The sequence below is a fragment of the Sander vitreus genome, chromosome 7, assembly GCF_031162955.1.
Source record: "Sander vitreus isolate 19-12246 chromosome 7, sanVit1, whole genome shotgun sequence".
Taxonomy (NCBI): Eukaryota; Metazoa; Chordata; class Actinopteri; order Perciformes; family Percidae; genus Sander; species Sander vitreus.
The window spans coordinates 6,832,808-6,844,886 of record NC_135861.1 but is presented as its reverse complement, the minus strand read 5'-3'; the positions used below and the strand labels follow the sequence as shown (position 1 = coordinate 6,844,886).

The 12,079-nt window shown below is 40.5% G+C and overlaps 1 protein-coding gene across 1 annotated transcript in view; it reads left to right on the top strand.

Moving 5' to 3' along the window:
- LOC144520564 (plexin-A1-like) overlaps nucleotides 1–12,079 on the top strand; it is a 301,950-nt gene that overhangs the window by 135,513 nt on the left and 154,358 nt on the right. Inside the window, exon 4 of the mRNA XM_078254352.1 lies at nucleotides 3,507–3,638. Within this exon, the coding sequence (XP_078110478.1) occupies nucleotides 3,507–3,638 (132 nt within the window). The remainder of the gene's footprint in view (nucleotides 1–3,506; nucleotides 3,639–12,079) is intronic.

Genomic DNA, 12,079 nt, shown 5'->3' with positions numbered 1-12,079 from the left:
CTACGTAGAAGGATCTGGAGTGGCAATGTGAATTATGGCTTTTGTTTGTGTGGAGCAAAGGTGGAAGTAGCTTGACGTTGTTATCCGGTCGTTTTTTGGCAAGTTGTGTCAAACTATGTATTTTGTCTGGAGGATTTGTTGGCACATGGGTTTGTGAGTGTAAGTTTGGGACACAGGACGGTAAAGAAGGGGAAAACAGAGACTCCAAAGTTGAAGTGTAGGCTGCAAACTCATCAGGACAAGTCACCTTTAACTTCCATCCTGATCCCAACTTTCTCGCAGTGTTGTCTCCATTATTGCGTGACTGAAGGTGGCCTAGAGAGACCATACTTTCGCTGAAAGGTCAAAGACATGATGCATGTCTTATTGAACTGTCTACCTGTAACTGCTCCCTTAATGTACATCACCCTGGAAAAGAGCATTTAGCTAAGTGCCTGGAATATATATGGAGCGTCCCTGCTCTTTTCTGTTGAAGTGACTGAATTGATATGTCATTCAAGCCACCAGCACATATTCTAAATAAATATTGTGTTTTAAAACTAATTATTCACTGGATAATTTGAATTCCAATAAGCAGCAATTAATGTTCAGCGCACTCATCGTAGAGTGGCCCTGCTGCGCAAGATAAAATACATATGATTGTCTAGCTCCAGAGAGGTAAACTAATCAGTTTGTTTTAATGACTCATAAACTGTCAGTAACATCAAAGTGGGATCCTTTATATTTTTTTTTGTTGTTCTAATAATCACCCTTGGAGCAGTTCTAAAAGCATATTTAATAGGAGCCTTTTAAAACAGGTAGACTCTTTCATCTTATAGCTCAGGCTCTCTGCTAATAAGTTCCAGAAAGTGAGAAACTGGAGAAATGGAGACGTAAAAAAAAGTTCCAGATGCCCCAGTGTCGCCTTTGCTTTTCACTTTTATTGCTTTGAATTTAGTGAGCACAGGCTACACAAAGAGAAGAGGTGGGATTTATGAAGCTGGTCCCTGCAGGGGTTTCAGTGAGGTAAACATATGACATTTATTTGGAATTCTTATAATATGGCGCAATACAGGTTTTCCTCTGGGTGAAGTGTAGATTCTAAGAAAAGCACATGAAAAAAAAGAAGTGGATTATTGGAGGGTTAATGAAAGTTTCTCACCCTTAAGTGCTGCCACTTCCTTCAGTGCGAAGTCTGCGTTTAGACACACTAACTTCCAGAGGTCACAGCAGGAGAACAGAAACCTGCAGGCTAGTAGACTAGATGAGAATCTGCAGTCACTTGCTCCAGTCTGCAGTCCCCTCTGTGCCAGCTGACCTGAATCCCACTCAAACTGCCCTCTGCCCCGAGCTGTAGGCCAGAGCACGCTCCCTGCTCCTATTCCCCCCCTCGCTCCGCCATAGTCCTTTACTCATCACAACTGATACGGCGGTGTATGCCTAGAACATGTAGTAGTTTTAGTTGAATTAACAAATACATTTTTTTATTTTTTTTTCAGTGTGCGTAGGTGAGTGAATGTGTCGATGTGAGCTTGCCTGTTTTGTTGTTCACAGAAAGAAAGAGAGAGAGAGAGAGAGAGAGAGAGAGAGAGAGAGAGAGAGAGAGAGGGACGGAGTAATCATCGGAGTCAGAAATACAAGGGAACAAAAGGTCACCCTCGCATCAATAAAAGTTTCAGTGTTTGTGTTCATGTCGGAGCAACATAAGGGACTGCTAAAACAAATGACCTTTGGACAGTAACAACTTGGATACACCTCCTCCATGCACACCAATGCAGTAAAATGTACAAGTCAATACAAAACAATAATTAAGCAGTACCTTTTTGCCCTATATCAGGTTTTCCAAGAAAAGCTCCTTTCTGTTGTGTTTCTGCTGTAGGCTACATACCTCCACATTTCAGTGTAAAATCCCAAGGTTTAGTCTCTCAATGTCTCACTGAGTAACTCCTCAAACCTGATTTGTCAAAACACTTTTAACTAAAGCCGCTTCCTCAACAAAAGCACATACACTGATGACAGTCTTTGACAGTTAATGAACCTTCTGTTCAGAAAAAAAAAACAGATTAAGGAAACTCTGGTTGTGATTTGGCACATAATAACCACAGAACCAGACTGTGGAGACTAAGGAGAGAGAAAAGAGAGATGATAGAGCGAGTCTAGCTGACAGAAAAACAGAAAACTTGTTGCAGACTAAACTGCTGTCAGGTGATGGATGAGCAGGTGGAGGTCGGGAAATTAGAAAGAGAAAGATCCATGGGGGAAAAAGTACAGAGAGAAGGAGAAAAATATGTACTTGCTGGTACAGAGGGAGGACCCTCATACAGTAACTCTGTCATTTTGCAAATCGACTTAACACTGTAGCCTAAGCACCAACAAATGAGCCATCATTTAGTTGAGTACTGTAGTTACACCCTCTACAGTGTGGCATCATAACCAACTGGTATGCTTTTAATTTTCAGCATAAATTGAGAATTGCTGTGCTGAAATGTTATCTGTCACTTCAGATGCTGTGTTCCAGCTGACGGCAACATTTAAAGTAAACTTTGAAGTGTTAAACCAGATGAAATGGGAATTGGCTGCTTTTACATGAGGTGGAAGCAAATACATCATTGTCCTGAACATAACTGCTGTAGGCTACATTAGAAGAGACTGGAATGAGTCTAACAAAAATGTAAAGTATTCAGCAAGACTTTGTTATTGTTCTTCAGGGTAGGCTTTGTTTAACACAACCATATGATGTCTGAGGACAATAAGAAAGAAATGAACATAGGAATATTAAATTATGGTGATAGCTACTATACACTAGACCAGACAGAAAACATGTCGTGTGGAGCCCCCAAGCTGACAAGATGTTGTACAAGGTTTTTTGACAATTAAAAAATGTAACTTACTACATCATTTACATGATTAAAAAAAGAGTGTAAAAAGAAATGTAAAGCTTGCTTGTTCCAAGGTTTGTGTGTAACATCAGTGGGGCATTGGACTGAAAAACACTGGTACCTAAACACACAGAGCACCAGCTTTGAGCTAACTACCTAGCTGACGCTAACTTTCGACATAAAACTACACCAGCCAGTGCACATAATGTTAAAACATCCATTTACTGTAGGCCTACTGCTGTAGCATGACTGTATAAACTCTTGTAACACTAGCTAAAGCATTTTAGTCAACAAGCAAGTGCTAAAAAAGCTAGCTAGCTAACACTACTTAGAAGTTGACAGATACAGCTTCTATCTTCATTACATTATCTTCATCTTCAAAGATGCCCTTAATCAACTACCATTATGGACATTTCATATCGTTTTCATGGATACTATTTCTGTGATATGAAAACTGTTCACAGTGAGCTCTTTGGATTATGTATGTAGAGTAATCAAGAAGAGAACTTAGTGGTGCGAAAGCCAAAAGTTTAGAACACCATATTTTGCCTTTTGGTTTTCATACTATTGTTTAGCAAAGCATTTTTAAAATTTAAGAAACGCTGGATTGTAATCATGGCTTTGCCATTTTTCTCTGTCCTTGTCCAGATCCTGGTGAACTCCATCACCCAGCCTGCCTTGCTGTATGAGAATGTGGTCGTGAGTGACGGGAGCCCCATCCTGAGAGATCTGCTTTTCAGCCCAGATCATCAGTACTTATACGCCCTCAACGATAAACAGGTATGAAAATCACACACACAAAATATTGTTATGACAGCTAGGTAAGGTTAGCAGTGCAGCCCATAATGCAGCCTGCAGTTGCTGCTCTTTAATGTTTTATGTAAAGCACTTTGAATTGCTATGTTGCTGAAATGTGCTATACAAATAAAGCTGCCCTGCCTTGCCTTGCTGTTGACAACCGTAAGGAAAACGATGACAAAATATGAATAGCCATTTGTCTGGTGATTTGGGGGACTGATCCAGTGATAAGTGACAGCCTATAGCGTACAAATACATGCACACCTACTCTAGCTCTGTGTGTGTTTGCAACGGTATACACACACTACTTCCACACTCCGATGCGTTCATACACTATCACACACTTTAATAAATATATATTATCTGCTGAGTGCTCAGAAAAACACATACACACCTTTTCGCTTCTGACAATAGATGTAGTCAAGGTTAGAAAAGGAACACAGAAGAAAAAAAACCATTAAGACAGTGAAATATCACCATAAAGACTCACAAGGAAAGATGTATTAAAAACATACACTGGGGGAACGAGCAATCAAGCAAATTACATACATACGCTACCACATACAGCGCATGAACACATTTGCAATTAAAGCAGTATTACTCATACACACACACACACACACACACACACACACACACACACACACACACATCCTGAGAGATCTGCTCTTCAGCCCAGATCATCAGTACTTATACGATAAACAGGTATGAGAATCACACGCACAACATATTATTATGACAGCCAGGTAAGGTTAGCAGTGCAGCCCATAATGCAGCCTGCAGTTGCTGTTGACAACCCTAAGGAAAACGATGACAAAATAGTAATAGCCATTTGTCTGTCTGGTGATTTTGGGGACTGATCTAGTTATAATTGACAGCCTATAGCTTACAAATACATGCACACCTACTGTAGCTCAGTGTGTGTTTGCAACAGTATACACACACTACTTCCACAGTCTGAGGCATGCATACATTGTCACACACTTTCATAAATAATTTATATATTATCTGCTGAGGGCTCAGAAAAACACATACACACCTTTTCACTTATGACAATAGATGTAGTCAAGGTTAGAAATGGAACACAGAAGAAAAAAACCCATTAGGACAGTGAAATAGCCACATAAAGACTTCATGAGGAAAGATGTATTAAAAACATACACTGGGGGAACAAGCAATCAAGCAAATTACATACATACACTACCACATATAGCGCATGAACACATTTGCAATTTAAGCAGTATCACACACACACACACACACACACACACACACACACACACACACATAGAGTCGTGAGTTCTAATTATGTCATGAATATTAAAATGTGTCATATACAGGATGAAACCCCATACTGACCCTCCACCAGGGATGCAGTATACATACCATATTTTCATTTTAATCAGTGTGTGTGAAAGATTTATTATTAAAAAAAAAAAAAAATATGACAACTTTATTTATTTGAAGTTTTACAAGAAACATGAAATGACTTTTGGAGATCTTTTTGTTTGTTTGTTTTTGAGAACAACCACTCTCACTTTAAAGGCCATGTTCACATTAGCATTGGAAACAGTACAATTTCACATTGAAATCAATTGACAGTGCTGACCTTTGAGGGTACGGGGAGCCGGAGAGTCCAAAATGGAGGAAGCTGTTGAAGCTTATTAGCTGTGTTGCATCATCCACTTTTATTTAACCTCCTCTGTCGGAGTATAAGCTGCTCCACAAAAGAGGCATGGTTTGCACATAGTTATGAGACAATGGTAGTTGATTGATAGAGTTCTGCTGTGGCCTGTTCCTTTCCTCCACTTTCCCTCCCTTCTCCTTCCTTTACCTGCGTGGCTCTCTTATCTCATCAACGGTTAATGACTGCGATGTGATAACCTTCAACAAGACTTCCCCGGTACATGGACAATAACGGCCATGTGAGTGCTGTGTAATTTACCAGCAATTAGACATAATTGACTTTTACGTGTCTGAATAAGCACGAAGAGGAAGTGGAGTGTAATTGATACGAATGGACGTATATATATGGAATTTGTTGATGTGACAGGGGAAATAAAGCACTTTGATCATGGATAGCAGTCCATGAGGCTAAAATGTACTGTACAGGGATTTCACTTAATACATATTCAAGCAGAAGGAGTCCACCCACACAAACACACACACACTGATTTTTGAAAACACATGCACTGAACCACAAAATCTTGCACTAATGCAAAGAAAGAAAAACTTTTTAATTCTCAAATGTATTAACATATACAATGGGGTTAAACTGCAGCATTAAAACAATTAGAAGCAGTAGAATATGTGTGAGTGCCTAGATTCACAACACTGAATTTCTGCAATATTACAAAAAACTATTGGCAAGATGGTCCAAAGTCTCAGCCAAAGTACTCACTCATGTCTTTTGGATAAGATAAAACAAGCTCAGGGAAACCTTCAGAATAATATATGTTGACAAAAAAAAATGGCGAGCTGTCAACCGAGACTAAAAGACTTAAGCGATGATATCACTCAGGAAGATAATCCCAGCATTGGACCTGTGTTTAGCAAGTGTCTCTGTTTAAGCCAACAGTGCTCAGCAGCTGCTCAGCAAAATTAAGAAAGCTCAAAGTCTGTGCTGGGAGTGTTCATAGCTTTCCCCTTTTAACTCCTGTCATCTGCATTAAAGATGACTGCCTTTGCCACCAGAAAGTATTTTTCAATTATTAAAGTCAGTGTTTTATTTTTGATGAGCGCTGATATGTCCACTACATGTCTGTGCGTGTTAGTGCAGTGACTGTACGGATAGTGACGGAGGAAGAGCTTTGTAGAAACCGCAGCACTTTCTCTTCCAGATGATCCCAGGTGACGATGATATATTTTACAAATGTAGCCATCTGAGAAGTGCATAGCCACTTTACACGTCCCACACTGTTTTTGCTCCACCTTGGAGAGAAATTGTCTTCTTAAACCTGGAGAGAAGAGAGATTCAGAATACAGTTTGGTACAGGAATACAGTTGGTGGAGTTTCTGCCTCACAACCTCAAGACTCCAGAACGTGTTTAACAGCTGTTCATGAGCTTTCAGATGTTTTGTTTTTTCTTACTTTGGACAGACGACAGAGCCAAACTAGCTGTATCCCCCTGCTTCCAGTCGTAGCTAAGCTAAGCTAAGCTAAGCTAATTGCTTGTTCCTCTTGTTAGTCTTGTATGTCTGTTCATTAACATTATTTAACTATTCCTTAAAGAAATGTCCAATAGCAATAAGGGATGGATGCAAGTAGGTGGATTTATATGATGGCTTCTTCTCTTCTCTGTGTAATTTTGTTTTTTTCTGTAAAAGTAATGGCCTTACATTGACCAAATTCACAGTCCAGTCAAAGAAAAGGGGAGAGAGAGAGAGAGAGAGAGAGAGAGAGAGAGAGAGAGAGAGAGAGAGAGAAGAGGTGGAGAGAGCTGAGGAGGTGGGGAAATATAATTGGTTTGCAGGATATGGTCTGTTTCTTTCTCTGACTCTTCCTGCCTCATCTTTTCAATATTCTTAGGGGTCCTCACTTCTGTCTCCCTCAGATGGAGTGAGTTTGTGGAGTAACTGCTCTCCCTGTTGCAGCTTCAGACAGCATAGAAAAGGATAGGGATCTTCCCTCTGCTGCAGAATGTGAACTTGTGTTCCAGACAGTACAGGACCAGAGTGTATGCAGAGCCTTCCTGGCCAACTGATGAGGAGCATCTTCCTAGCCAGAGGCTGTGTATACTAGAGATAATGTGCTGTGGGTTTAAGGCCACTGGCCACGGCCCTGAGGTGTATAAACTTGTGCTTTTTTCATGCCAAAGGTATCCAAAAAAAGACTGCAGCTGTTTTCTCTGGATTCTAGATAGGAATTGAGTTACATACACAGATCAATTGTTGAAAACATACAAGAAATGATCAGTTCCCTGACAGAAATAGCAGAGTTTAACCATGTTTGACCAGTTGTCGTGAGACAGCAGAAGTTTAGAAATGCAGCCACCTTTTCCCAAGAGTCTGGGTCTCAAAGATGGCTGCCAGGGTGTGCCCATAGACTGTATATAAGAATGGACCAACAGATCCCGTTGCTCTGGACGGAGACCAGTGACGGCCTTTAGAAACACTTTTCCGGTGAGCGCCGAGCGTTACTGCGCAGCCTCCAACTGAGCTTGACGACGTAAATGCGACATGAACAACCTTTCTGAAAGTTGTAAGTCTTCTGGTAGCTGTGCCAAGAGAAATCTCAATCATTCCCAATCTTGCAGAGACGGAGAGCGTAGGTATATGTAAGGAGATAACATAGGCACAGGCTATCTGTACTATACAGTAATTACTCTACTATGCAACAGTAAGTCGCGTGGTTATGACTCAATCTTTAGCCTATTTTTACAAAAACGTAAACGGAGCCATAACGTGAGATACGAGGTAATGGAGCCTTTTATACATTGTCGTGTTTCTTTAGAAATAAACAATGGACAAATAAAGTCTTTAAACGCTTCAGATGTAAAGTTATTCACTGTCATAGTGACGTCAAAATGAATGGCAGTCAATGGGATGCTAACGTCGCTCTGGGTGATCGCTTTGTAGCATCAAAATGGCGCCATAGGAGATTCGAGCTCTGAAGCGAAGCTTACCCCCTTGGGTGTGCCACGTCCAAGAAGGTCCAACTGTGAACCCAACTCCTTTTTGCTCAGGATGAGAAGGTAACGGTTCTCTAATTTTGGTTGAAAAAATATGGTAATTGAAATTAATAAACAATTTGAATGTTCAAGCGGTTATAGCTAGAACCTTGTCTTTAAGCTTTAGCTAATTTAGAGGAGCATTGCTTTTACACCAAACACAGTACAACAAACGGTACTTAGCTAGGTTTTGGAATTGGCCCTTGTCTATAAAAACATTACATTACAACGTTAAAGCATTAACAAACATTGATGCAGCATTACTTGCTTTTTATTTCTTTTCTTTGGACAAGCAAATACAAGCTGTCAACACTGAGATGTCATCACCTTGTAAAGTTGTTATGGTGAAAATGTTAGTTACACAGTTACACATCCAGTAGACGCTACCACATTAGCATTCCTTTGGAGTCATTCTTTTGGTCCATGTGGTCAAGGTTTAATATTTTAATTCTCATTTTAACTGTGTTTAAGATACTTGGGGACCAAACACGGGCACAGCAGCAGCTTGACCGCGGCGCTGTAAGATGACATAGTATGAATAACGACAACGGTAGCGAGTAGTATGAAAGACAATCGGCATAAGGAGGTTGGTTGGGGTGGTGGATGGGTCAAACAACACAGGACTTTTCGGGGTTTGTGTCCTGTTGTCCCGCGTGCCACTGAAACTTACCTCACGACCAGTGTTGTAATGTAATGAAGTACAAATACTTTGCTACTGTACTTAAGTAGAATTTTCACGTATCTGTGCTTCGTTATCTATATTTCCAGAAACTTTTACTTTCACTCCACTACATTTCCTAAATAAAATGTATACTTTTACTCCACTACATTTGCCCTAAGCATCTTAGTTACTTGTTACTACAAAACAAAATCAGAAGGAATTTGTTACAATGGAAAAAAGCAGGTTTGGCGAATCATTGCTCCTAAATTGCCAAGATAATGCACCCTCCATTCCAGTTGGTGACCTAATGCCTGTTTGTTGCCAAGCAGCAAAAAGAGGAGGAAACATAATAACTGATAGTGTTATGGGAGCACCTGGTGCAGGCTCTGCCGCCATGGTAACAGACGCTGAACACCCCAACAACAGTGGTGATGAAGATAACGTTACACACCTTTGGCCATAATGTTCATAATCAAAGTTTTTTTTAGTTTTGGTCTTATTTCTAATACTGAAGTACATGTAATATCAGAAAATAACTTTTGATACTTAAGTAAATATCAGATACTTTGAGACTTTTACTCAAGTAATATTCTAAAAGGAGACTTCAACTTCTACCAAAGTCATTTTCTGGTAAGATACTTGTACTTTTACTCAAGTATTGCTTTCAAATACTTTATACAAGACTGCTCCCGATCAGAATGTCAAAAAAAGTGATGCCAAGAGTCGCGACCAAGCGCATCTAAATATGACGCAGAAGGGCTAGATGCTAAAGGAGACTTTTTGCGTCAGTCACAAAAGCCAAAGGCACCTGACCAATCGTCGCTTTATGACGGGATGGGAGTGAGAAAGTGATGCATCTCGCTTCTGGAAGAGCTGGACTCTTCCCATTGGCTGACAGACCTCGGGTCCTCAGTGAGGCCTGCATTAGGACTCTTCTCACCAAGTACTGTATTTGAGAGCCTGTTACATGCGTACTCTTTATGACGATCACTTTCAGAAGTGAGGTTTACCTTCACCCTGTTTGTCCTCTTCTTGTTCTCCCCTCCTCTTCCTCCTCCTCCTCTTCATCCCCCCATTCCTCTCTCCTCGTTGAATAATAGAAATGCCAAGTGATGAGAGCTCAAACATCAAAAAGCCCATTTCCCAGCTTGACAGAGCAATTTACCTTTTCCCACATTCACTCACACACATAATTAAAAGTGGTGGATTGGACTGCTGCGTATAGACTGCGTATCTGTATAGCTGTCCTGACTCACATATAAGCAAGCACACACACACACACACACACACAGTGGGAAAACATAAAACTGCCTGATTCACCGAGAGGAGAGTTTTCGATTAGCGAGCGATGGATTTATACATGGCTCTCTTTGTGTCTCTGCTACACACACACACTCATACCCACACACTCATACCCACACAGTCTCTCAATGTTCTTTCACTCCATGTATCTTTGCCTGCCACTAGCTTTTGCTCTGTCTCTTTTTGTTCAGCGTTATCACGTCATTTTTGTGCTCATAAAAATGAACAATGGCACTAAATCCATTTTACCGTTGCCGTTGTTTCCTCGTTACATGTTCAAATTGTCCCGATCTAATAAAACAGCAGGGCAAGAGAGATTTTTCATCCTGTCATCACCCTCTGCTGTGGATGTCACTGAGACAGAAATATTTCTTGTATCCTGTACGTCCCTATGGATGACATCACCTTTTTTGCTTTAAAGTAAATGACTGAGTGGATTACAGCTCACAATCTATTGATTTCTACTGTACCTTTGTACCAAATTATTTACTCATCATATGGTCACCAGTCTTCCAGCTATGAGGTGTGGCTTTCTATTCACCTACTTCCAATTGTAATGAGTTATTCTGTTATTTCAATACAGACTGCCTGAGGCCTTGTATTTTACATTTTTCTTTTCTTTTCCTTGCTGTAGCATCACCACCACATTTCCACTACTGGACACACAGGGCAAGGTCAAGCCTCTCCGCTTGTAAAACAGCTCCGTAAGGTGACCCGTTGGCACCAAATGCCTTCGCCCCTGCTTTGGTTGAGGCCGCTCAGACAGTAGCATAATGGTCTTATGATGTACCTCCGTGTATTGATTCAGCTACAGTACAGAAATGTACTTAGCCTTACTGAACTGCACAGTGGAGAAACCCTACCCCTGGCACCACATCAGAGAAGGTTCATATTCAATTCACTCAGCATTTAGTCGCACTTGGAGGTCAGGGAGAAAAGACTGCCGTGCGCTTCTTTTTAAGCAGTTTCTTTGGTGTTTGTCCAACTCTGAAGTTGCTAAAAAAAATAAATGTAAGTGCAGACAGAGACGGGGAGAATAATGAGGAGAGGGTACATAAATCTACTGGAAGTGTCCTTGGGCCCTGTCAGCTAATTGCATGGTGGGTTGAGTTTTGGAACGGCACGTCTCTGACGCAGTTGTTTTGCGTGGGCAAGTTGAGATTAGTGACGGGGTGGTTAAGACTGTTGCTTAAAGACACTGTCATTTCAAGCAGGGGACAACTGTGAAGATCATTGCTGAAGTGTCTCTGAGAAAGACATTGAAGTCCTTCAGGGCTGGTGCTGTCTAAAGTTCAACCAAAGCATCAATAAACAGACTTTATTTAAACATGTTTTGCACAGTCAAAACAGAGTGGTGGCTCCAAGGCAGATGTTAACAGCCACTCTGGGAAATAAAGCTCTGCCATGCTTTTTTCCGTTTCTTTAAGTTGACAACAGTAGAGGAAGTGCTGCACAAAGTGTTGATAGCTTTTGCGCCTGTGCTCATTAAAAGTCTGTGTGTGGAGCCCATACATATACATTTGTATATGGGTTTTGAGAGCTGGACATAAATCGTGTTTCCTCTGGGTGGTAATCAATTGAAAAACAGAAAATTACACATCACAATGCCTCTGCCTAAAGTGCTGTTGAAGCAATCAGCATGGTCTTTCTAAACCATTTAATGTGTAAATATTATTGTTATTTCAAAGCTATATAATACATGTTATTACATATACTAGCATGGCAACAGTTAAGATGGCTAATAACTTAATAGCATATTTCATTGTGTTATTATTATATTAATCAGATAT